The 27,366-nt window shown below is 43.1% G+C and overlaps 1 protein-coding gene across 1 annotated transcript in view; it reads right to left on the bottom strand.

Annotated features, from left to right (window-relative positions):
- Window positions 1-716: 716 nt before the first annotated feature.
- LOC138952299 (phosphofurin acidic cluster sorting protein 1-like) overlaps window positions 717-27,366 on the bottom strand; it is a 45,152-nt gene continuing 18,502 nt past the window's right edge. The window contains exons 9-22 of the mRNA XM_070323934.1: window positions 26,872-26,926; window positions 25,978-26,055; window positions 23,559-23,795; window positions 15,133-15,237; window positions 14,300-14,403; window positions 12,824-12,978; window positions 12,105-12,215; window positions 11,243-11,345; window positions 10,661-10,703; window positions 10,254-10,299; window positions 9,709-9,847; window positions 5,593-5,888; window positions 3,791-3,898; window positions 717-3,327 (exon numbers count right to left, since the gene is read on the bottom strand). Coding sequence (XP_070180035.1) covers window positions 3,212-3,327; window positions 3,791-3,898; window positions 5,593-5,888; window positions 9,709-9,847; window positions 10,254-10,299; window positions 10,661-10,703; window positions 11,243-11,345; window positions 12,105-12,215; window positions 12,824-12,978; window positions 14,300-14,403; window positions 15,133-15,237; window positions 23,559-23,795; window positions 25,978-26,055; window positions 26,872-26,926 — 1,696 coding nt within the window. The 3' untranslated portion in view covers window positions 717-3,211. The remainder of the gene's footprint in view (window positions 3,328-3,790; window positions 3,899-5,592; window positions 5,889-9,708; window positions 9,848-10,253; window positions 10,300-10,660; window positions 10,704-11,242; window positions 11,346-12,104; window positions 12,216-12,823; window positions 12,979-14,299; window positions 14,404-15,132; window positions 15,238-23,558; window positions 23,796-25,977; window positions 26,056-26,871; window positions 26,927-27,366) is intronic.

Consider the following 27,366-nt stretch of genomic DNA (forward strand, 5'->3'; position numbering starts at 1 on the left):
ACCTGTACGAACCCTGTGAATCAGTCACAATATTACTCTTTCTTTTTTTTTTCCTAACAAAATAACCATACTCTCTAAGAAATAGAAGTACACACTATTTCTCACGATCATTCGCTTTTGCTATATTTCTTGATGATTCATGCAAACATTATGAAGGCACACATTCCCACTTTCTGAATTTCAAAACATACATTTCACATGGTGATGTCTCTTTTGACCCAATCTCTCCCTCTCTCCTGGTAGGCCTATTGGTTGTTTGACCCAATCTCTCCCTCTCTCCTGGTAGGCCTATTGGTTGTTTTCTAAGAATACTTTCATTCTTATCAGATTGGGGGAATGCAAGGAAACAGTCATAAAAACCATGTGTCCATACAGAGAGTGGGGGAAGGGGAGGGGGGTTGGTGAAAGAGTGAATCTTGACATTTTGACATGACTGAGACGAGACAGATGGAGAGCCAAGAGATCAGACAGTAGAGAGATTGTACTTTGTAGACTTGCTACAGCTTTGATAGTAAGTATGCACACACGGGTACAGATGATTATAATTATCCTGTAACACTTTAACTGTACAACACAGATGCAACACGCCATATCAATACATGACTCTATATACACACCAATATTAACATTGCGCAATCAGTACGTGAGTGTGAGTGAGAAAAAAGGGGGGTGGGGGGGGGGGGGGCAGATGACAGAGAGAGAGGGGGAGTGAGAGAGAGGGGGAGTCAGAGAGAGAAAGAGGGACGGGAGGGGGTACATCATGAAACAACTACATGTACTTGCAAAATGTTCAATTCACAAAAGCATTGTTCATATTCAAGATCAATTGATAAGATGTGGAACTGTGCGTGTCCAGTCATCAATCTATCAAACAAACAAACTCAATTCTTAAAGCTCGGTTTGTCCCGTTCACTGGGACCTGGATCAATAACTTATGTACATACTTCACACAGGGTAATGTCAAGTTTTATACAGGAAGGACTAAATCCTTCAAGGCTTACCTTTCCGTTTTGTCATCGTCACAAAGAGAAGATTCCTTCCAGTTTTTGTATTATACACAGGTCCCAGCCATCTGTCAAAGGTAATGTCATATGGGTGATTAGGCGCCAATGTTCTGACATTCTCCTTTACAAACCAGCTGGCATTCTACGACATATGGGTGATTAGGCGCCAATGTTCTGACTCTCTCCTTTACAAACCAGCTGGCATTCTACGACATATGGGTGATTAGGCGCCAATGTTCTGACTCTCTCCTTTACAAACCAGCTGGCATTCTACGACATATGGGTGATTAGGCGCCAATGTTCTGACTCTCTCCTTTACAAACCAGCTGACATTCTACGACATATGGGTGATTAGGCGCCAATGTTCTGACTCTCTCCTTTACAAACCAGCTGGCATTCTACGACATATGGGTGATTAGGCGCCAATGTTCTGACTCTCTCCTTTACAAACCAGCTGGCATTCTACGACATATGGGTGATTAGGCGCCAATGTTCTGACTCTCTCCTTTACAAACTAGCTGGCATTCTACGACATATGGGCGATGAGGTGCCAATGTTCTGACATTCTCCTTTACAAACCAGCTGGCATTCCACAACGTATGGATGGTTAGGCGCCTATGTTCTGACATTCTCCTTAAAACATCAGCTGACACTGCATCACTGAATTCATTTCATGAAAATTCCAAGTCAGAATGTTTCTGAAATGCACACTTTGCACTGTAACAGCACACATACACCGTGTCTTATTTCTCACATTCTTCAAAGGTTTCAGTCCTCCAAAATACTGACTTTCAGGCGAGACAAATCAATTGCTGAGCGTCTGGTTTCAAAGCTCAGTAACAAGCGTTGAAAAGGTTTGCAACGTTGCAAACCGCTTATTTCTCAACAGAAAGGCTTATACTTTCAATATTCTTTATCTCAAGAAAATGAGATTTTCTGGTATACTGTTCACTTTCCCATTCTGAAGCTGAAATTCTGACAGACACGGCTTCAGTGTTGATGGAAATACTGAAAGAACCCATCACATATGCATGTTTCAGGTGGTCATCTTCATGAGTGTGTGTTGAGCAATGCCATTCGGCTGGTACTGCATGATCAGCTCATTGTGTAGCACAACAATCTCACCATTTCCATCACACAGTTTCAAGTATTCATGAGCTACACTAATAATCATTTGTCATCAGAAGACTTCACAGTGCCACTTCTATTTCTACAGCTTCCTTGCTTGTCCCGAAATGCAGAAATGACTATGCGTGGGTTAGGCCTCAAACGTTCACATTTCTTGGTATTCTTACCCTGTTTATTAAAACACGTGCCTGTCTGAATAAGAGCCAAGGCAAGTTATCTTTGGTCTGAAGATGCCAGTCACAAAAAAGCAATGAAACTGTGGTGCCAAATACAATCAGTGCGGACACAGCTGTCTGTTGCTACACTTGCAGGCAGAGTGGCCGCTAAACACACGTGCACAACCATCACGTCTTGCCTGCAGACATGATCAATTACACCAAACACGTACATATATAAGTTGTTGCTCATGCGTGTAGATTGTGGCTTCTTGCGTTTGAGTTTGCGTTTCTGCATGAATTCAATGTCAACATCAAAGTTTTCAAGTCGGCGCACATGCGTATTCACTCAAGATCGGTGAACAGAAGTACAAGCACAAGGAAGTAAGTGCTTCACATACACATATGTGGCTTCTTGCGTTGAGTTTCTACGAATATTCCACAGACACAACTGCTACTGTTCAGGTTGATCTTGATACACACACATATGTTTCTGTCTAATTCTACACACTGTCACAAGGCACAGTTCACGCTCTACGCCTTATTCAACACTTTAAAAATGCAGTTTACATGTTAAACCATTTCCTCGGTTTTAAGAAGACATCTTAAATGGTCAAACACTTTGACGATGCAGTTCATATGTTAAACCGTTTTCTCCTGTTCAAATTTCCATCTTAAATGGTGTAGCAATTGGGCCTTATGAGGACACTTTTGCCTTATGGGGGAAGAAAGGTTGTCGCTCCTAAAAAAAAAAAGAAAAAAAAAGTGGTCCTAAATACAGGTGGTGGTGGTAATACAAGGCTATTCTCACGCTCAGAGCGCTGAGGTGCTCAGAGTACACCAATCTCAACTCGTGTATGTGTGAGCCTGGCACTCTGTGTATATAATGGTGGTTTCTGCACGGCTGTGTTGATCACTGTGAGTTCAGAAAGCGTCGATGGATGTGAAGATGGCGACGGGGAAGTTCTTGATGTGCGTCTGCCACTGCGACGACAGCTGGAAGAACTTGACGTTGTACCACTCCACTCCGTCCACCACCACTGCAACATGACATGGAAACATTCGTAAGGTGATGCTGGACTCTGTGCATGTGTGCATGTGCATGTGCGTGTGTGTGTGCGTGCGTGCATGTGTGTGTATTTGTGTGTGTGTGTTTGTGTGTGTGTGTGTTTGATACACCTTTTATCAAAAATAACAACTCATAAGCATCTAAAAATAGAGTCCTTCTTAAAAAATAGTTTCATTTGTTTTATAATGTCTCATTTTTCCCACACAGACGACTGCCCACGTGGAACAGGCATGCAGACCCCAGAACATGTCCTCCAGGCATGCCCGACCTTTACGGACCTGAGAAGCCAATTCTGGCTACAGATGGTGGACCTGAAGGTAAAACTGTGGTGCCCAGCAGAGTCCCTGGGGCGAACTCAACTGCAGACTTTTTCACATCAACAACGTTGACAGTGTGATGGGAACACAGAAGAAGATTTGCCTAAGGAATCTGACCTGTGAGCGTGACGTTCTGACTCTTGGTGGTGCACACCATGCGACTGATGCCTTCAATCACCTGGCACTTGGACTCCAGATCCTTCGCCTTCTTCCCGATACGCATGACTGAAACACACGCAACCCTTTCACATGTGAATCACACACACACACACCATCCAGCCAGACATACAGTCGCTCAGCCAGCCTGCAAGCTCTTGACATAGGGTGGGTGACACACACACACACACACACCAGCCAGACATACAGTCACTCAGCCAGCCTGCAAGCTCTTGACATAGGGTGGGTGACACACACACACACACCAGCCAGACATACAGTCGCTCAGCCAGCCTGCAAGCTCTTGACATAGGGTGGGTGACACACACACACACACACACCAGCCAGACATACAGTCACTCAGCCAGCCTGCAAGCTCTTGACATAGGGTGGGTGACACACACACACACACACCAGCCAGACATACAGTCACTCAGCCAGCCTGCAAGCACTTGACATAGGGTGGGTGACACACACACACACACACACACCAGCCAGACATACAGTCGCTCAGCCAGCCTGCAAGCTCTTGACATAGGGTGGGTGACACACACACACACACACACACATACACCAGCCAGACATACAGTCACTCAGCCAGCCTGCAAGCTCTTGACATAGGGTGGGTGAAACACACACACACACACACACACACCAGCCAGACATACAGTCACTCAGCCAGCCTGCAAGCACTTGACATAGGGTGGGTGACACACACACACACACACACACCAGCCAGACATACAGTCACTCAGCCAGCCTGCAAGCACTTGACATAGGGTGGGTCACACACACACACACATACACCAGCCAGACATACAGTCACTCAGCCAGCCTGCAAGCTCTTGACATAGGGTGGGTGACACACACACACACACACACCATCCAGCCAGACATACAGTCGCTCAGCCAGCCTGCAAGCTCTTGACATAGGGTGGGTGACACACACACACCCACACACCATCCAGCCAGACATACAGTCACTCAGCCAGCCTGCAAGCTCTTGACATAGGGTGGGTGACACACACACACACACCAGCCAGACATACAGTCACTCAGCCAGCCTGCAAGCACTTGACATAGGGTGGGTGACACACACACACACACACACCAGCCAGACATACAGTCACTCAGCCAGCCTGCAAGCTCTTGACATAGGGTGGGTGACACACACACACACACACCAGCCAGACATACAGTCACTCAGCCAGCCTGCAAGCACTTGACATAGGGTAGGTGACACACACACACACACACACACACCAGCCAGACATACAGTCACTCAGCCAGCCTGCAAGCTCTTGACATAGGGTGGGTGACACACACACACACACACACCAGCCAGACATACAGTCACTCAGCCAGCCTGCAAGCACTTGACATAGGGTGGGTGACACACACACACACACACACACTACTTGCTTCCTGCAAGGTTTGAGCATCATTTCCGAAAACTTGCAGTAGTTACTTTGCTATGATTTTTTTTTAGAGTTTGAAACTGATGGTGTTACTTTCCACTACACGGGGGGAAAAGGAATAATCTCACTGGAAAAGCCCAACAGCATACACACCAAAGACAAAACATATCCACAACTCTTGACTCACTGGAAAACGCCAACAGCATACACACATAAGATAAAACATTTGCACAACTCTCGACCAAAAATGGCACAACTCTCCACTCACTGGAAAACAGCATACACACAATAAGACAAAACATTTGCACAAATCTAGTACATTATCATTATCAACTCTCCACTCACTCTTCTGTTTCTTCTCCTTGGTGACGACCATCATGGCGAAAGCGGGTGGCGCCAGACCAGTGATGGACATTGCCGAGGACGTTCCGGCGCTGGTGGAGGGAGCCATGCGCGACACCACCAGCGAGCGGAACGCTGTCTTCAGCGAGAACTTGCTGCTGGCGTCACGCTTGTCCTTCTTGTCACGGTCCGACGACTCGGACTTGGGCATGGTCCACCAGTAGTCCACCTGCAGGTCCATGAATTCTCCGCTGTTGTTGGACAGCACCGCCGTGTTCGACGAACCGGAACCTGGCAGGCTAGAAAGAAAGGAGAACCTGACGTACGTCAGTGTGGTTTGTGTTAGAGGGCACCTTTCATGCTGGGGTTAAGCAAAGCAAAGCAAAGCAAAGCAAAGCAAAGCACATTCATATGATGAGAGAAAACAGAAAAAGAAAACAGCTGCTGCCCACATATGGGTAAACCTTTTCCAGAAACAAAGAGGGAAAAAGAGGAGAATATAAGCCCACACAGCCAAAGCCCGCACATGACAAACTGTATAGAAAAGGGAAAAAGAAAACAGAACAAGAAGAGCAAACGCTCGATCGAGTCACTTTCGCAGTTCTGAATATTATATGAGGCATCAGATGGACAGGAAGAAATTGCTATTCACAACACAATACAGATGTAAATAATTTGATGTAAAGAATAATCCTATAAAGTTTGAATCAAATCCGATGAATAGTTTCAGAGATATGATATTTCAATTTTTTTCCTTCAAGACATACCTGTGACCTTGAAAAAGGTCAAAGGTCACCAAAGCAGACGTCAAAGTGTAGAGGTCACTGGGAGTCACGTTCACATAAAATTTGAGCCCGGTCACTTTTATAGTTTCCGAGAAAAGCCCAACGTTAAGTTGTGTGTTGCCGAACAGAAAAGGCTAGTTATCTCCCTTGTTTTTCTGATAACGTTCGTAAAAGGCTACAGATGTAAATACTTTGATGTAAAGAATAATCCTACAAAGTTTCAATCACATCCGATGAACTTTGTCAAAGATATAAAATGTCTAATTTTTCCTTTGACGCTGACCTGTGACCTTGAAAAAGGTCAAAGGTCAACGAAACCATCGTTAAAGTGTAGAGGTCATTGGAGGTCACGACTAAACAAAATATGAGCCCGATCGCTTTGATAGTTTCCGAGAAAAGTCCAACGTTAAGGTGGTGTCTACGGCCGGCCGGCCGGGGCCGGACAGACTAACACTGACCGATTACATAGAGTCACTTTTTCTCAAGTGACTCAAAAACAGCTAAAGCCAACGCATGGTTTCAATTTCTTCCAATAATTTGATTCCCCGAATGAATACACATATGAAAGCACACATTCATATAAAGTTAAAAAAACAAAGGATTACTGTACTCACCAATACAAAGACGACACAAGACGATTACGAATTTTCGCTTCTGGAAGCTTCACCAGAAGCGAAAATTCGTAATCGTCTTGTGTTGTCTTTGTATTGGTGAGTACAGTAATCCTTTGTTTTTTAACTTTGTTCATCTTACCACTGTCACTTCGTTGTTTAGATTTTTACACATTCATATTGTTGAAGAAAAATAGAAAAGGGGGAAAATCATCCCAAGCCGATATACGGGTACACCTTTTCCAGAAAAAAAAGCAGAAATGAGGAGGAAATAAGCCCACACACGCATTACCACTTTTTCAAATGTTTTTTTTTTCTATGAAAAAAAATAAACGTATGAAAGGGCAAAAAGGATAAAAAAAACAATCAGACAAACCTCGCACACAGTTACCACTTTTTCTGATACTGTTTTCCCTCCAATTAATTAAATGATGAAAAGGCAAAAAGGATGATATGCCCAAACAGCCAAAGCCCACACATGGTTGCACCTTTTCCCATTTTGTTTCCCAAAATTAATACACATAAACAAAAAAATAAAAAAGGATACAATCCAAAACAATCAAAGCCCACATATCGTTACAACATTTTCCATTCAATTTTTACCAATTCACATACAAATGAAAGAAAAAGAGAATAAAAAATACAGTATTAGTAAGCCGAACAACCACACACGATACATGGTTACAACGTTTTTTAAACCAGTATACTTAGTAAGAAGGGATGGATACACATTCTGATAAAAAGCTGGGATAGGAAAGATGCAGAAATGGAGTCAAAAGACATCTGAGAATTGTTATGACAAGATTTTCATTTCCTTTGCATAACCAAATGGCTTAAATAAAAAGAGAAAGCCCAAACATGGTCACACCATTTTTCAATCAAGCCCAAACATGGTCACACCATTTTTCAATCAAGCCCAAACATGGTCACACCATTTTTCAATCAAGCCCAAACATGGTCACACCATTTTTCAATCAAGCCCAAACATGGTCACACCATTTTTCAATCAAGCCCAAACATGGTCACACCATTTTTCAATCAAGCCCAAACATGGTCACACCATTTTTCAATCAAGCCCAAACATGGTCACACCATTTTTCCATCTCCAGATGACGATCAAAGAGTAACAAGCAGGGATTGACAGACATTCCCATGATAAGCCAGGATCAAGTATACCACAAGAGGAAAACAACACCTCAACATTCTTATGAAAAACCTATTAACGGAACCCCGTTTTTTAAGACCTCCAATAATCTGACAAAACAGGTCTTGGGAGTGCGACTAAAAGCTGGAGACTGTGTGGTTGGGAAGGAGGTGTGAGTGCAAGTGAGACTGAAAGCTGGAGACTGTGTGGTTGGGAAGGAGGTGTGAGTGCAAGTGAGACTGAAAGCTGGAGACTGTGTGGTTGGGAAGGAGGTGTGAGTGCAAGTGAGACTGAAAGCTGGAGACTGTGTGGTTGGGAAGGAGGTGTGAGTGCAAGTGAGACTGAAAGCTGGAGACTGTGTGGTTGGGAAGGGGGTGTGAGTGCAAGTGGGACTGAAAGCTGGAGACTGTGTGTGGTTGGGAAGGGGGTGTGAGTGCAAGTGGGACTGAAAGCTGGAGACTGTGTGGTTGGGAAGGAGGTGTGAGTGCAAGTGAGACTGAAAGCTGGAGACTGTGTGTGGTTGGGAAGGGGGTACGGTGTGAGTGCAAGTGAGACTGAAAGCTGGAGACTGTGGTTGGGAAGGGGGTGTGAGTGCAAGTGAGACTGAAAGCTGGAGACTGTGTGTGGTTGGGAAGAGGGTGTGAGTGCAAGTGAGACTGAAAGCTGGAGACTGTGTGTGGTTGGGAAGAGGGTGTGAGTGCAAGTGAGACTGAAAGCTGGAGACTGTGTGGTTGGGAAGGGGGTGTGAGTGCAAGTGAGACTGAAAGCTGGAGACTGTGTGGTTGGGAAGAGGGTGTGAGTGCAAGTGAGACTGAAAGCTGGAGACTGTGTGGTTGGGAAGAGGGTGTGAGTGTAAGTGAGACTGAAAGCTGGAGACTGTGTGGTTGGGAAGGGGGTGTGAGTGCAAGTGAGACTGAAAGCTGGAGACTGTGTGGTTGGGAAGAGGGTGTGAGTGCAAGTGGGACTGAAAGCTGGAGACTGTGTGGTTGGGAAGGGGGTGTGAGTGCAAGTGAGACTGAAAGCTGGAGACTGTGTGGTTGGGAAGGGGGTGTGAGTGCAAGTGAGACTGAAAGCTGGAGACTGTGTGGTTGGGAAGGGGGTGTGAGTGAAAGTGAGACTGAAAGCTGGAGACTGTGTGGTTGGGATGGGGGTGTGATTGCAAGTGACTGAAAGCTGGAGACTGTGAGCGAGTTGGGAAGGGGGTGTGAGTGCAAGTGAGACTGAAAGCTGGAGACTGTGTGGTTGGGAAGGGGGTGTGAGTGCAAGTGGGAGGAACCCTTATATGGGTTTTTATACAGAACAGCAGCTGGGTAGAAGTAGGAACATTCAGGTTGGAAAATGGTCAAGTAGGGAGTGCGCGAGTTATTGTGTTTTGCTGTTGCACATACACACACACACGTTCACACACACACACACACACACACACAATGTTCACACACACATGTTCACACAAACACACACATACATACACACACAAATACACACACACACACACATGTTCACACACACACACACACACACACACACATCAATTTTGTTACCTGTCCACTCAGGTGGACGGATGTGTGTGTGAACTTACCCAGTGGACGGCGAGGCTCCCCCGATGTTGGGGGAGGAGGGAGGGGTGGAGGGCTCTCGCGTCCTGTCCAGTACAGGTGTGGAGAGGGGCGGGGAGCTGGACATGCCAGGGGAGGTCACTGCGTTGTCCTCAATCTCCACTGAAAGACAAACCTCAACGTATGTAGATCATATGACCTTTTTGTTTAGACTGTTTTATTTTCATTTTATGTACAAATGCATATATCATTGTACATGGCTATGTGCTCCAGTGATAACAGGGCAACTTACAAGTAAACATTCTTTTATTGTTATGATCACTTTTACGTTTTATTGCTTTCATCTCTTTCACTTGCTGATACAGTATCTGTAACACCCACACCATTATCATCTCTTTCACTTGCTGATACAGTATCTGTAACACCCACACCATTATCTGCAAACATTCTAATAACCAGCCAAAATAACTAGTTTTGTTGTTTGCAATCAAGGTTTGTTTGTCCGTCTCTCCAATTCAATCAGCCACTAATCCTGTGAAAAGACAACTAATGTTAACGTCAGACTCACCCGAAGCAGATGTATTCAGGGTATCCAAAGTCCCGATGCGGACCTCCTGTAGACAAAAACAAGCAAAATGTAAACTAATGTAAACTATCGATCGTTCAACCAAGGCATTTGTGTAATCGTTAAATCAACATTCGCCTCCCGTCCTCCGCTAGTTCTTCACATCCATTAAAAAGTCAGAACATCTGAAAAGCACGAATTACTGGAAATTAAAGGTGCATTCCTGGGGAAAGACATTTTTCGGAAGAACATAAAATTCTTAATGTAGGAAAATCATACAATGGTACCAAAGACTCTAAAATAAATTTAAGGCAGGGTTTCTGAAAACCACATGCACCCATGCATTATTTTTATGAGGGGAAAGGGCGGGAAGAGGGATGACTTCAAGAGCAGAAAGGGGGACAACTCACACTGATGAATGGAATGAAGATCTGGGTGGAATTGTCATCGTTTCTGAAATGAAGCACACAGTCACGTCCTTGTTACCAATTTCTGTCATGAATCTCAAGATGATTTCAGTTAACGTTCGAACAAAATTCCTGCCATCATATTTGAAAAGAATACTACACTTGCTTTCTTTTTGAAACAAAGTGCTTCTGATGCACAGAAAATATACAAGTGAAGTTGCTGACATCTTGAGATACTTTCCTGAAAGTCTATCCTGGTCACACATAATAACAAGCCACAAAGCCTATTTGCAGCAAAGAATCTGTATTTTGTGCTCAGACACACTTGCATCTTAAAACAATAATATAATCGATTACAGACAACCTTGATCTTATGGTGATTGGGTGAATGACTGGCTCAAATGCCTGAACTGAAAAATATGAACAATAAACCTCTATGCCCTAAAGATAATATCAATGAGTTTCATTACAATCCCATACTGGTATGAAAATGACATTTTGTCCCAGAATGACGGACATGTGCACACTCTTTCCAACACTCAAAGTCTCAAGTACAGTATAGTGGCAACACAAATTCAGCCTCACCCTTTGCCTTTGCACATGATCAAGGCTTCTGCCACAGGCACCTGCTGAACGGAGTTTGCCCCACTCAGATAAAGCGATATCCTGTTGGCAATTTCTGACGGCTCTGAAAAGATATATTGAAACATTCTTTGAAAATCTTTTAAAGCACTTCAGTATTAAAAAATGTGAGGAAAAAAACTGCAACAAAGATAAGTGGTTGATTTCAGGACACAAGTACAGTCTCACATTCCTCAAACTATCTAAGACTCTTTGAACCATATTATCAATTTTCAGGTTTACCTTTCTGTAACTTCCGTCAAATCTGCATGTTCAGCTAAGAAAAAATAAAACATGTCAAGATCAGTCAAATCCTGCTTGACACTTGTCTAGTCACCGTTGAAGCAAGAATTTATAGCTTAATTTGTAAAAAAAATAGTTTTTAGTTGTTTATTGCTGTGAACCTCCAAGCCTCGTTACTGTTTCTTCTTCTTTTCTATTTTTATTTTTTTTAGACACTGGGCAAACTCCAGTTTATCCATGTACAGGGTTTAACCTGGGAGAAAAAGGCAATGGGACATTTGTCCCCCTCAACCAAATTCCAATGGGACATAGTCGAAGGCAAGAAGTGCCAAAGAGGCCTGTACTAGACCAAAGATGCAAAATGGTGCAATTCGGTGTGAGAATTAGCCGCTATATCGTGTTATCTCTGTATGTGTGTGAGTGTGTGTGTAATCCGATGTAAAGTGTACATTTGGTGGCGCAGTGGTAAGTAATCTCAATGCGCCCTTTGACACACTGAAGGGAATTGTGATGGGACATTTTCAGATTTAATGCGTCAATGGCGCAGGGCACACTAGTAAATGAAACCCTGCATGCATCTTACCCAGTTTGAGAGAGTCTTGCTTCTCAAACATGTCCCTCCACTGAGAGTCCATGAAGAGACTGCTGTAGGTGCTGTCGATGCTGCCCAGGTACTTGGCTATTGCGCTGCAGCCTGAAACAACATCATTGGGTCATTAACGCTTTATACACTGGCTGAGTTCTTTGTGCAGCCTGAAACAACATCATTGGGTCATTAACGCTTTATACACTGGCTGAGTTCTTTGTGCAGCCTGAAACAACATCATTGGGTCATTAACGCTTTATACACTGGCTGAGTTCTTTGTGCAGCCTGAAACAACATCATTGGGTCATTAACGCTTTATACACTGGCTGAGTTCTTTGTGCAGCCTGAAAGCTTTATACACTGGCTGAGTTCTTTGTCCTAACTACATCACTGTTGTTGTTGATTAACACGGCCAAGTCACACCCACGGTACATCATATCAAATGAAATCAACGTTATCATCTCAAGCATGAGCAATCACAATGGTGGTGCAAATGAAAAACACAACTCTACAACATTATAAACATTCAAATATGTACTTAACGAATAAAAACACACAAAAAATTGAGAATTTACCCACCAGATGCAGCCCGGATTTCAACACTCAACCTTCTGCACAGGAGGCAAGCGTCTTGGCCACTAGACCATTGCGCCTGTCCTCATGCCCACAAACTTCTAACCTGTGTATACCTCAAACAGCAATGAACAAAGACTGACCCAGGGGGATCAGAAGGAATTTGATGTAGGTCTGCCAGTCGGGCGTCTTGGCCGAAAAGTGCTCCACATAGGGCCGTAACACAGAGTTGATGTACGCGTCCCCTCCGATGATTCCCACCCTCAGGGGAGCTGGACTCCGGGCGTTGCTGTTGCAGCTGTGGAGAGAGTTATCCATTTATAGTCTGCAACACTCAACTCAATGATTTCCACGCTGTTTAAAATGAAGGCACTACAACATTTCTAATATTTGCAAAATCTTCAACCAAAAATAGCATAATCATTACCACCATGAGTGATTTAAAAAAACAGAAGGTTAGTTTTATCATTTAAAAAAAGATTATTTGCAAATTAGAGTGGAACAAACAAACAGACAAACAAACAAACAGACAAGCAGACAAACAAACAGACAAGCAAGTGAGAAAAGTAAGAAACAAGTCGCGTAAGGCGAAAATACAATATTTAGTCAAGTAGCTGTCGAACTCACAGAATGAAACTGAACGCAATGCCATTTTTCAGCAAGACCGTATACTCGTAGCATCGTCAGTCCACCGCTCATGGCAAAGGCAGTGAAATTGACAAGAAGAGCGGGGTAGTAGTTGCGCTAAGAAGGATAGCACGCTTTTCTGTACCTCTCTTTGTTTTAACTTTCTGAGCGTGTTTTTAATCCAAACATATCATATCTATATGTTTTTGGAATCAGGAACCGACAAGGAATAAGATGAAAGTGTTTTTAAATTGATTTGGACAATTTAATTTTGATAATAATTTTTATATATTTAATTTTCAGAGCTTGTTTTTAATCCGAATATAACATATTTATATGTTTTTGGAATCAGCAAATGATGGAGAATAAGATAAACGTAAATTTGGATCGTTTTATAAATTTTTATTTTTTTTTACAATTTTCAGATTTTTAATGACCAAAGTCATAAATTAATTTTTAAGCCACCAAGCTGAAATGCAATACCGAATTGCGAAGTCCGGGCTTCGTCGAAGATTACTTGACCAAAATTTCAACCAATTTGGTTAAAAAATGAGGGCGTGACAGTGCCGCCTCAACTTTCACGAAAAGCCGGATATGACGTCATCAAAGACATTTATCAAAAAAATGAAAAAAACGTTCGGGGATTTCATACCCAGGAACTCTCATGTCAAATTTCATAAAGATCGGTCCAGTAGTTTAGTCTGAATCGCTCTACACACACACACACACACACGCACACGCACGCACGACCCTCGTTTCGATTCCCCCTCGATGTTAAAATATTTAGTCAAAACTTGACTAAATATAAAAAGGACAAAAAGAAAGAAACCTAGGGACGTACAATTTCTGTAAACTGCTCCACAGAAAGAAAGTGACACATCCCCCCACCCCACACAACCAAAAGAAACCCCCCAAAAACAAACAACAAGAAATAAACCCAAAGAAACCCCCAAAACAAGCAAGCAAACAGGCCTGCCAGCAAAGAAACTTACAATTTCTGTATTTTGCTGACTAGAAAGACAATGGCGGCCTTGACGTCTGCCTCAGAGCAAGTTCTGATGAACTGGAACCGATCCTGGGCTCTCTGACACAGTAACTGCAACACAAAACACATGCACATTGGCTTAGCTTAATGATTCATATACAATTTTCACTTTAGGCGAATCTTTTATTTTATTTCTGTACATTGTTTGATAATTTGAAATGCTGACAGTACACTAGTTTTCACTTGATGCCCCCTTAGTTATGTTCCAACAAAGAAATTTTCAAACAAATAGTAAACCGTGTTTTAAGCATACAAAAAGCTAAGTTTGAAGGGTCCAAACAAAAAGTCACCACTTTCTTTGATTAGTGCATGGTTTTAGCAAGCCTTAATCCCAGTGCCCCACTAAAACAAAGAAACTGTCTTGAGATTCCCAAAGTGAGTCAAAGAGAGTTGTGTAATCTCAACGTAAGATCTTGGTTTTTCCCCCCGATGTTTCTGCTCATAAAAGTGTAATTAAAAAGACTTTTTCAAAGATAATTCTCTCACATTTTTTTATGTCTGAAAAGGGGGTTCTCCTGTAGCACAGACTGACAGCTGGGCTGCCGGAACCACACAACAAGAACAACACTAAGGCAGGATACAGGTGGCAGGGCCTAGCATTGGAAAAAGTGAGTTGGGCGTATAATTATAAAAAAAAAAATCCTTGAAAATTGGGAATTCCCAATCAATTCCTTCTTTACAAGACTAAAAAAAAAAAAAAAAAAAAAAAAAAGAATAAAAAGTTTGTGTATTTACGCCGTTTTGCATACAATACTAGGCCCTGAGGTGGGCAACCTTTACCTGTCCGGCCCAGTCGGCCGTGTTGACCAGGAAGAAGCTGTCCGGCAAGCGGTCATCCGCGACGTCCAGGACTTTGTTCAGCTGTTCTAACAGCGCTTTGCCTGGCTGCACACACAAACACGCATAATACAACTGACTGCATACGTAACAGCCATCCGTGCATGGTCACACACACACAATTCATTCTTTTTCAGCAGCATATACATGTATGACATCCAGTGGAACCTGTCAATAACAACCACCCCAAGGACTGACCAAAAGTGTTTGTTAAAGAGACGACGGGCGCGATGGCTTGGTGGTAAGACGCCGGCCTCCAAAGCGGAAGGTCGTGGGTTCGAATCCCGGCCGCGCCTGGTGGGTTCAGGTGGAGATTTTTCCGATCTCCCAGGTCAACTTATGTGCAGACCTGCAAGTGTGTCCACCCTTCGTGTGTACACGCAAGCACAAGACCAAGTGCGCACGGAAAAGATCCTGTAATCCATGTCAGAGTTCGGTGGGTTATAGAAACACGAACATAGCCAGCATGCTTCCTCCGAAAGCGGCGTATGGCTGCCTAAATGGCGGGGTAAAAACGGTCATACACATAAAAATCCACTCGTGCAAAAACACGAGTGTACGTGGGAGTTTCAGCCCACGAACGCAGAAGAAGAAGGTTGTTAAAGATAGATGGTTTCTATGTAAAGTTGTCTATAAAAGTAAGTCCGGACAAACAGACAGACAAACAGACGGAGTGAAAGCTCTACACCCCTGAAATATACAGGGCTGTAAAGAACAACACATTGGGGATGTTTTGGGGTGGTCGTTGTTGGTAGGTGGTTATTATCAAGAGGTGGTGGTTGTTGGTAGGTGGTTATTATCAAGAGGTGGTTGTTGTTGGTAGGTGGTTATTATCAAGAGGTGGTGGTTGTTGGTAGGTGGTTATTATCAAGAGGTGGTGGTTGTTGGTAGGTGGATATTATCAAGAGGTGGTGGTTGTTGGTAGGTGGTTATTATCAAGAGGTGGTCGTTGTTGGTAGGTGGTTATTATCTAGAGGTGGTCGTTGTTGGTAGGTGGTTATTATCAAGAGGTGGTCGTTGTTGGTAGGTGGTTATTATCAAGAGGTGGTCGTTGTTGGTAGGTGGTTATTATCAAGTGGTCGTTGTTGGTAGGTGGTTATTATCAAGAGGTGGTCGTTGTTGGTAGGTGGTTATTATCTAGAGGTGGTCGTTGTTGGTAGGTGGTTATTATCAAGAGGTGGTGGTTGTTGGTAGGTGGTTATTATCAAGAGGTGGTGGTTGTTGGTAGGTGGTTATTATCAAGGTGGTGGTTGTTGGTAGGTGGTTATTATCAAGGTGGTGGTTGTTGTTGGTAGGTGGTTATTATCAAGGTGGTGGTTGTTGGTAGGTGGTTATTATCAAGGTGGTGGTTGTTGTTGGTAGGTGGTTATTATCAAGAGGTGGTCGTTGTTGGTAGGTGGTTATTATCAAGAGGTGGTGGTTGTTGGTAGGTGGTTATTATCAAGAGGTGGTGGTTGTTGGTAGGTGGTTATTATCAAGAGGTGGTGGTTGTTGGTAGGTGGTTATTATCAAGAGGTGGTCGTTGTTGGTAGGTGGTTATTATCAAGAGGTGGTGGTTGTTGGTAGGTGGTTATTATCAAGGTGGTGGTTGTTGTTGGTAGGTGGTTATTATCAAGAGGTGGTCGTTGTTGGTAGGTGGTTATGATCAGGTGGTGGTGGTTGTTGGTAGGTGGTTATTATCAAGAGGTGGTCGTTGTTGGTACGTGGTTATTATCAAGAGGTGGTCGTTGTTGGTAGGTGGTTATTATCAAGAGGTGGTGGTTGTTGGTAGGTGGTTATGATCAAGAGGTGGTGGTTGTTGGTAGGTGGTTATTATCAAGAGGTGGTTGTTGTGGGCAGGTAGACATTATCAAGAGGTGGTGGTTGTTGGTAGGTGGTTATTATCAAGAGGTGGTGGTTGTTGGTAGGTGGTTATTATCAAGAGGTGGTCGTTGTTGGTAGGTGGTTATTATCAAGAGGTGGTGGTTGTTGGTAGGTGGTTATTATCAAGGTGGTGGTTGTTGGTAGGTGGTTATTATCAAGAGGTGGTCGTTGTTGGTACGTGGTTATTATCAAGAGGTGGTCGTTGTTGGTAGGTGGTTATTATCAAGAGGTGGTGGTTGTTGGTAGGTGGTTATTATCAAGAGGTGGTCGTTGTTGGTAGGTGGTTATTATCAAGAGGTGGTCGTTGTTGGTAGGTGGTTATTATCAAGAGGTGGTCGTTGTTGGTAGGTGGTTATTATCAAGAGGTGGTCGTTGTTGGTAGGTGGTTATTATCAAGAGGTGGTCGTTGTTGGTAGGTGGTTATTATCAAGAGGTGGTCGTTGTTGGTAGGTGGTTATTATCAAGAGGTGGTCGTTGTTGGTAGGTGGTTATTATCAAGAGGTGGTCGTTGTTGGTAGGTGGTTATTATCAAGAGGTGGTCGTTGTTGGTAGGTGGTTATGATCAAGAGGTGGTCGTTGTTGGTAGGTGGTTATGATCAAGAGGTGGTCGTTGTTGGTAGGTGGTTATTATCAAGAGGTGGTCGTTGTTGGTAGGTGGTTATTATCAAGAGGTGGTCGTTGTTGGTAGGTGGTTATTATCAAGAGGTGGTTGTTGTTGGAAGGTGGTTATTATCAAGAGGTGGTCGTTGTTGGTAGGTGGTTATTATCAAGAGGTGGTCGTTGTTGGTAGGTGGTTATTATCAAGTGGTGGTCGTTGTTGGTAGGTGGTTATCATCAAGAGGTGGTCGTTGTTGGTAGGTGGTTATTGTCAAGAGGTGGTCGTTGTTGGTAGGTGGTTATTATCAAGAGGTGGTGGTTGTTGTGGGCAGGTAGACATTATCAAGAGGTGGTGGTTGTGGGCAGGTAGACATTATCAAGAGGTGGTGGTTGTTGGTAGGTGGTTATTATCAAGAGGTGGTCGTTGTTGGTAGGTGGTTATTATCAAGAGGTGGTCGTTGTTGGTAGGTGGTTATTATCAAGAGGTGGTCGTTGTTGGTAGGTGGTTATTATCAAGAGGTGGTCGTTGTTGGTAGGTGGTTATTATCAAGAGGTGGTCGTTGTTGGTAGGTGGATATTATCAAGAGGTGGTCGTTGTTCGTAGGTGGATATTATCAAGAGGTGGTCGTTGTTGGTAGGTGGTTATTATCAAGAGGTGGTCGTTGTTGGTAGGTGGTTATTATCAAGAGGTGGTCGTTGTTGGTAGGTGGTTATTATCAAGAGGTGGTCGTTGTTGGTAGGTGGTTATTATCAAGAGGTGGTCGTTGTTGGTAGGTGGTTATTATCAAGAGGTGGTCGTTGTTGGTAGGTGGTTATTATCAAGAGGTGGTCGTTGTTGGTAGGTGGTTATTGTCAAGAGGTGGTCGTTGTTGGTAGGTGGTTATTATCAAGAGGTGGTGGTTGTTGGTAGGTGGTTATTATCAAGGGGTGGTCGTTTTTGGTAGGTGGTTATTATCAAGGGGTGGTGGTTGTTGGTAGGTGGATATTATCAAGAGGTGGTCGTTGTTGGTAGGTGGTTATTATCAAGAGGTAGTCGTTGTTGGTAGGTGGTTATTATCAAGAGGTGGTCGTTGTTGGTAGGTGGTTATTATCAAGAGGTGGTCGTTGTTGGTAGGTGGTTATTATCAAGAGGTGGTCGTTGTTGGTAGGTGGTTATTATCAAGAGGTGGTCGTTGTTGGTAGGTGGTTATTATCAAGAGGTGGTCGTTGTTGGTAGGTGGTTATTATCAAGAGGTGGTCGTTGTTGGTAGGTGGTTATTATCAAGAGGTGGTCGTTGTTGGTAGGTGGTTATTATCAAGAGGTGGTTGTTGTTGGTAGGTGGTTATTATCAAGAGGTGGTCGTTGTTGGTAGGTGGTTATTATCAAGAGGTGGTGGTTGTTGGTAGGTGGTTATTATCAAGAGGTGGTCGTTGTTGGTAGGTGGTTATTATCAAGAGGTGGTGGTTGTTGGTAGGTGGATATTATCAAGAGGTGGTCGTAAGGGCAGGTTCCACTGTACTGTGTTACTGACTGTGACACCATGCTGCATTATAATCCAAACTTCCCTTCCAAGTTCCAAATATATGAAATAGGTAAAGGTAAATGCTATTATGCTTATACAAAAACTGATTAAATATTGGCTACAAATGGTGCCTCATACTGTCAACTCTTATTCTTTTGTGACGGATGCCTGTTCTTGGATTACAATGCCAGCATCTCTATCTTTATTTGCAATTGTCTGTCAGTAAAAGAGCATTTAGTACAAAAACGAACAGCGTAAATATGAGTGTTGAAATGAATATACAGTAGTCCCTTCCATTTCCGGCCCTTTCGTGGGCGTGAACCTACCCGGAGCGGCCAGCTTTCCCATGACTAATGAGTTTTCCTTCTATAATTGACTCTTAATGGCCGTTAACCTGTCTGACGCGGTCAACGGTCACTGATTTTTGCCCTAAGGTGCCCCTCTTACTCGACAGGAGCGGCCACTTAACGGCCACTTGTCACTTTCGCGGGCGAGCGCCTGTGGTGTGTGTGTGTGTGTGTGTGTTGTGTGCACAGACGGCACAGCACGAGCAGACGACATGAATACTTACGCATGCGCAAACTGTAAATACAGACATGCGCATACATGTACATTTACGGCAGTCACTTCCGGATCGATCACAGCTGATGTGAGTTTGAAACACTTGTTTATCTGACACTCAAATACATATATAATAATCCAAACAACACACATAGAAACATACGAAACAATAGCTTAGCCAAGACGATCGAGTTAAACACGCAAATAATTAAGATGTATAAACGAAAGCAAAACTAACAGAGACAATGAATCGGCGGCTCGTGGATGATCGCTTTCTTTTCTTCATGAAAACTTGATCGTGTTTTTTGGGTTTTTTTGGAGGAGGAGGGGGCCTGTAATGAACGGCCACCTGATATTTGCGGTCACCTTTGCAATGACTAATGGGTGACCGGATATGGCAGGTACTACTGTATATATATATATAAATGCAAAGAGCGAACACTGATTTATGAATGCTTTTTATCTGAAGACATCTTTGGTAGTTTCACGAAAGCTCTGTGACAAAAATACTTTATCTGTGTGTGTGTGTGTGTGTCTGTGTGTGTTTGTGTTTGTGTGTGTGTGTGTGTCTGTCTGTACATGTGTGTGTGTGTGTGTATGTGCGTGCATGCATGTGTGCACTCATTCATATGCATGTATTCATGTACAAGCATTTTCACATGAACAATGAATTACTGGGATGCCGCAAAGATCAAACAGCATCAAGCAATAAACCTTTGACAAACTTACAGTACAAATAAGAGTGGAAAAATGAATAATTAGCAACACAAAATTCGTCCAAGCTTGCAGCAACTATGTGTGAAACATCTTATCAAACAATATTACAGACACTGACATGTCAAGAGTCAAAAAGAGGCTATACCAGTTTAGGGGAATCTAAATATGGATTCAAACAGAAAATGTAGAATATGTTTTTTATAAAATCAAACAAAACAACATGGCAGATAATTTCCCAGCCTGGGAAAGTGTGTTTGTTTCTAAGTCTACAAGGTGAGAAGTCATTGCACACAAACATTGCAACCACAGAAAATCAGTGTTGAATGTAGGACAGTCCACAACACACCATATTTCAATCCAAGTTATGCTTTGAGGGGGGGGGGGGGGGTGTAGGTTAGTCTAAATTTCAATAGACTGGATAACAAAATACAGAGAGTACAAGGGAAACCACTTAATCACGGCTCTATCTGTACCCTACATTGCATCCATCCCTTCCTCTCACTGCTCTATCTGTACCCTACATTGCATCCATCCCTTCCTCTCACTGCTCTATCTGTACCCTACATTGCATCCATCCCTTCCTCTCACTGCTCTATCTGTACCCTACATTGCATCCATCCCTTCCTCTCACTGCTCTATCTGTACCCTACATTGCATCCATCCCTTCCTCTCACTGCTCTATCTGTACCCTACATTGCATCCATCCCTTCCTCTCACTGCTCTATCTGTACCCTACATTGCATCCATCCCTTCCTCTCACTGCTCTATCTGTACCCTACATTGCATCCATCCCTTCCTCTCACTGCTCTATCTGTACCCTACATTGCATCCATCCCTTCCTCTCACTGCTCTATCTGTACCCTACATTGCATCCATCCCTTCCTCTCACTGCTCTATCTGTACCCTACATTGCATCCATCCCTTCCTCTCACTGCTCTATCTGTACCCTACATTGCATCCATCCCTTCCTCTCACTGCTCTATCTGTACCCTACATTGCATCCATCCCTTCCTCTCACTGCTCTATCTGTACCCTACATTGCATCCATCCCTTCCTCTCACTGCTCTATCTGTACCCTACATTGCATCCATCCCTTCCTCTCACTGCTCTATCTGTACCCTACATTGCATCCATCCCTTCCTCTCACTGCTCTATCTGTACCCTACATTGCATCCATCCCTTCCTCTCACTGCTCTATCTGTACCCTACATTGCATCCATCCCTTCCTCTCACCCTCCAAGAAAAAATGACAGAGCAGCCTGGGAGGGCTGTATGTGTGAGTGCGTAATGGATTGGAGGAAAGGGCGAAGAAAGGTAGAAGGAAAGATGGAAAGAAAATGAGACAGAAAGAGCAACAGTAAAAAAAGCACGTTTTGACTGATCGAAATATCTGCTTTGGAACATTGTGGTATGTAGCTGTTCTGCTATTGTAGACTTTCTTTGCACAAGAACTGAAACAAAAAGCAATAATAAAAAATAGAAAAATAGGGGAAAAAAAGTTGATTTCCGCAGATGGGTCATGTATACATTAGCCCTGGGTTTCATTACAAATCAGAAGCTGAATCTAACCAGACGTTCAAATAGTTGCTGCTTGAAAATGTCCATTCTTACAGCATACCGGATGACTCAAGGTAAAAATCAGAAGCTGAATCTGACCAGACTTTCAAATAGTTGCTGCTTGAAAATGTCCATTCTTACAGCATACCGGATGACTCAAGGTAAAAATCAGAAGCTGAATCTAACCAGACTTTCAAATTGTTGCTGCTTGAAAATGCCCATTCTTACAGCATACCGGATGACTCAAGGTAAAAATCAGAAGCTGAATCTAACCAGACTTTCAAATTGTTGCTGCTTGAAAATGTCCATTCTTACAGCATACCGGATGACTCAAGGTAAAAATCAGAAGCTGAATCTGACCAGACTTTCAAATAGTTGCTGCTTGAAAATGTCCATTCTTACAGCATACCGGATGACTCAAGGTAAAAATCAAACCACAGAATGCAAACCCAAGCTGCTAGTTTGGCAACCAAAAATGTCAGTCATTACAAAGCCAACATCCCACACATCAAAACAAGTCTACACATCTGAAGAACAACATACAGTATTATGTACAGCATGTGCAATAAACACACACACAGGTCAGGCACAGCACAAAATTCAGTTACATTTACAATCTCTAATTCTAAACACACATTCAAATAACAATCAGCACAGCTGTTCAAAATTCAGTCTCACACCAAAATGCAAGGCCTGCATTCTACGGCACAGTACAACTTGTGCAAATCTACTCTCTACATCCAAGCAAGCGTAAACAGCTCTACTGAGGTGATGCATAACATCTGTTAGAAGCAAACATGAATAAGTTTTGTTAATCCTTTATTACAAGCATGAAGGCAAGACGCTACATTCAAACACAATCCGCGACATGCCAGTTAACACGTCTGAAGCAAGAGCTTTAGTGAGTTGGTTATAAGGCAAGCCAGCTACTCAGTTGCTACAGTAGATAGTGTAGGAAGCCAGGCAAGTTGTCTAGTGGGTTAACCATGAGTTCCAATTCCAGCGCTATGCAAAATGCCACCAAAGGAGTGTTGCCATAGCGTCTCGTCATCAAAGTAAACCCGAGCTTTCAAAAGTTCTTCAGTTCATTTTACAAAAATGAGTAGCCGACGTCAGTTTTCTGAGTGTTATCAATAAGATGATAATATCATATTATGCTTTAGTCCTCCATACATGATGCAGCTATGTGCCCAATACAGGCCATATTATTGTGTGGGCCTCTGATAGGATATCTTTGTTTTGCAAGCACCAAAAAGAAACAACTATATTCCTGAAACACGATAAACATTTCAAGCTTTTCTGAATCGTTTGCACACTGAAGATGATGCGAGCTTCACTATTTTGCATTTTTTACCAGGCACTGCTGCATCTAGAGGATTTGAATACGCATCTCGAAACGTCAGCCAACTTAACTCCGAGTGCTTTGAGACCAATCTGCTTTGACAACAACCCGCTAGACCCAGACTGGCATAGAAGAGCGGTGTAGGCGGGTATATACTTGTAAGAAGTTTGAAGTGAAGTGAGCAAGAGTTTAAAAAACGAAGGAAAAGGGGCAGCCAGCCAGACACAAACCAGGAGGTCGTCGGCTCCGCAGAAGCTACGGTGTCGCCTCAGCTCCCGATACTGCTTCTTGCTCCTCTTCTCCCGGTAAGACGTGCTCCGCTCCCCGAAGCGTTTGGGTTTGAGCTGGCTGGGGGACTTTGGCCGAGCGGTGGCGGGGGAGCTGGTGGTGGAGGAAGACGATGCAGCGCCGGTAGATGCCGCTGCCGAGCCGACGAAATCTGGGTCTCCTTCCGTCGTCATCAAATACTGCTCACACCCATACACCAGTTATGGGACATTACTCTGCTGCTTTTTCCCGATGTGCGCGTAAACTGTGTCATTTGACACAAAACACCTTTTCCTTTCATTTGATTTGTTATCTTATTGCTGGAAAATTCAGGTCGCTTCCTCCCAGTAGAAAGCTAGCAGCAACATGAGTCGCGCTACCCAGGTGTGTTAGATGTTTAGGTGTGATCCGCCACCTGCACTTATGGCAGAATGACCGAAGTCTTTTATGTGCCAATAAGGTGACACAGAGGTGAGACACTGATACGTCTCAGAGTCTGCACATCAAGTTGACCTGTGTCCGTCCCGGCCTAGATTCAAACCTGTGACCCGTGGATCACAAGTCCAGTGCTTTTCTTACTGGGCTACCCACAATCCATTTAGGGTTTATTGGAATTATAGTCAAGCTTTTGGGGACGTTTGTGCAGATCCTGGCACTAGACACTAAATATCCATATAGGGTTTATGGGACAATACTGTGATGATCTGTGGGGACGTTTCTGCAAACTGTGCACTTCCACACCAACAAACTCCCATGAACAAAGTGTACATTTGTGCATTTGCTGCACCGTACTGCATTCTTACATGTGTTGTTTTTCCAGAAAATTTGATTGCCACTGAATCTGCACATGCCTTTTCCAAGAAATAAAACGTACATGTTTTTATTTCTATAGATGCCAGCTTTCAGCTTAAAAGACAGGCACAATGAAATATCAATTGCCCAAACACACCTTGAACAGGATTTTAGAACAAGTCTGCTGCGACAGACTCTCGGAACAAGAAATATCACTCAAAATCATGCAAGCATGCTATCAGTAACTATATGTATTTGAGCATGCAGATATGGAAGATCACAGTACATCAACATTATCCAACACACACTAGTAAGGATAACAGTCACAGCAATTCTCTCTGATGATAACACAAGACAAATCTGTCAAAGTTAACCAGTGTTACAATAACAGTGGAAATTAACAGGGACTGCAGCAACAATAACGCTCATACAAAGATCCATAATAAATAACTAACAAAGAAACAACGATGAAAGACGTGTGGTAAGAACAGGGAACAGGGAACACAGAACAGGGAACACTGGATGTTTACTCTGCAAATTCAGTCACAGGTAGGAAAAATAAGGCAATAAACACAAATTTGTGAGTTTGACTGGTACCTCTCAACTTTTAAATTTGGTCTGGTGACTCACTCTGATATTGTTTATGGTCATCCTCAGACCCAATTATCCAGTAAAGAAACAATGTAAAAACGGTTCCTGGAATCTTGTTAATGTATTTCAAGTGTTCCCTTGTTCTTTTATACCATTTTATACTTAGATATTACATCAACCAATAACAATTTTCTCCCTCAGTCAAAATTTGTTTTCAAGAAAAGCTTTAGTTAGCAGCTCACAAACGTAACAAAGAGCAACAATTAAGTTATTACAAGTTGTTCAGTTAAATTGATCTGAAGCACAATCAGTGACCATGATTTAGTGATGAAGGCCTGTCAGGGACCATAGCAAATGAAATGACACGAGAAGTTATATATAAGCAAGTAGCGCTGACTACAGCGGCGGTTTAAAGTCACCTTCAGCAGTTAAGAACAGCGGCAGAGTCGCATAACCTGCCAGTGCTAGCATTTATTTCTTTTGCAAAATTTGCCAAAATGGACTGTTGACAATTTTCTTAACTTTTAGACAGTCCTTTACATTTTTTTGACCCCACCATGGAATGAGTTTGAGCTATTCTGCCAAAATAAAAGCAACGTTTTTTGGGGTGTTTTGTGGTTATTCTCCACGTTTTCCAAACGTCATCCCTGCTGGTACATTACACACATACTAAACTTGACCCACTTAAGTGTGTACACCGGTTTGAGAATTCTTCAGAACAGCTGAAACGAAGGTTTCCTCTGGGTTCACTCTGCAGTAACCAATGGCAATGCTAACCAAACACACCCCCCCCCCCCCCCCCCCGCCCTCCAATTCATGTTGTGTTAATCATCACTGAGATCATGAGCACTGGCAGTCATGCTTTAGAATGAGATAACTCACACACATACACGCGTAACCAACCAAAAAGCTCAGGTTTAACAGCAATACAAGTTCACATTCATGTTGTTCAGGACACTCAAGACGACCAGAACACCAGCTACGGTTGGTTGCACTCACCGTCTGCCAATCAGATTCGCTCCGCTTGACCACATTTTCTGAGTCATAGGACATTCTGGAGGTAGGGGTGGAGGGATCCTAAAACAACAGAAAAGGGGAGATAACACAATAATGATGGATAGGGGATAACACAATAATGATGGATAGGGGATATATATGTACAGTGCCTGAGGATGAGAGCTTTTCATGCAAAGAGAATCACAAAAAGCCCGTTTATATGTACATAATTGATATCGCAAGCTTTGGGACAAAAATGTATGAAGCTGCCAACATATTCAGACAATCCTTTTCCATACTTTTTCAGAGTGCTTGTGTTGTTCCCAGGCTCATAGGACAATATGTCAGAAGACCTACATGTCAAAAAAATTTGACTTTTGACCGACCCGGGGTGAGAGCAATGCGTCAGATATAAAAAGGATGCGTAACTGACCGAAGACCGATGCCTGGGAACACAGTGCAACAGGTTCCAGAATAAAATCTGGTTATTTCCCCCTCTCTTGTCTGAGTGATACAAAAGAAAGAAAAGAATCTATGTAAAAATTGTCTTTATTCCAAACAACCCTACAGGTACCAACACTTAGTTTTAATCACATACAGTGCTCTTTTCTCCTTTTCTTCTTCACAATTTCTTGTATTGATGCAGTTTTAAAAATAACAGTTGATAAAAACTGTGTGGAAGACAGTATTCAACTCCTCTCACGCACAGTCACCATTATCGTTTACTTTCAGATTGTGTGTTTTGATGAAGTCATACTCTGATAAAGAAACTGATGGAGTCCAGCCGACTGGAGAAATCCAACAACATGCAAACAACAATGTTAGTATACATTGGGAATATTACAACAGTTTCTCTTTTCTTTCACGGATTGCACAGATAACAACAGTGTCACTCACATGTTTGGATGGGATTTCAACTTCGGGTGTGGTACTCCTGCCAGTAAAGAAAGGCCTGCACACACACAGAATCACAACTGTCTTACTTAAGGCCAAAAAAATAATTGTCTGTTTCTGGTAACATGGCTAAAAAAAATAGGGTTGGTGGGTAGGGATTTTTTTTAAATTTTTTTTAATTATTTTTTTTACCCCAAATGTAGACCAATAAAACTAACTTTAACAAGAGGCGAAGCCATCAAGGCTCACGTAAGAAATCGACAAACAGTAACACAAACTCAATCACTCCGTCACACACACACACACACACACACACACACACACACACACACACACACACACACACACACACACACACACACACACACACACACACACACACACACACACACACACACAATAAGCGCCATAGGTGAAACTGTGCAAGAAAGCGAGACCCTGGATCTGCCAAGTAGTCTCGGCCCGCTCACAATAACAATGACCGAGACTTTCAGTAAT

The sequence above is a fragment of the Littorina saxatilis genome, linkage group LG17 (genome assembly GCF_037325665.1).
Source record: "Littorina saxatilis isolate snail1 linkage group LG17, US_GU_Lsax_2.0, whole genome shotgun sequence".
NCBI classification, from domain to species: Eukaryota; Metazoa; Mollusca; class Gastropoda; order Littorinimorpha; family Littorinidae; genus Littorina; species Littorina saxatilis.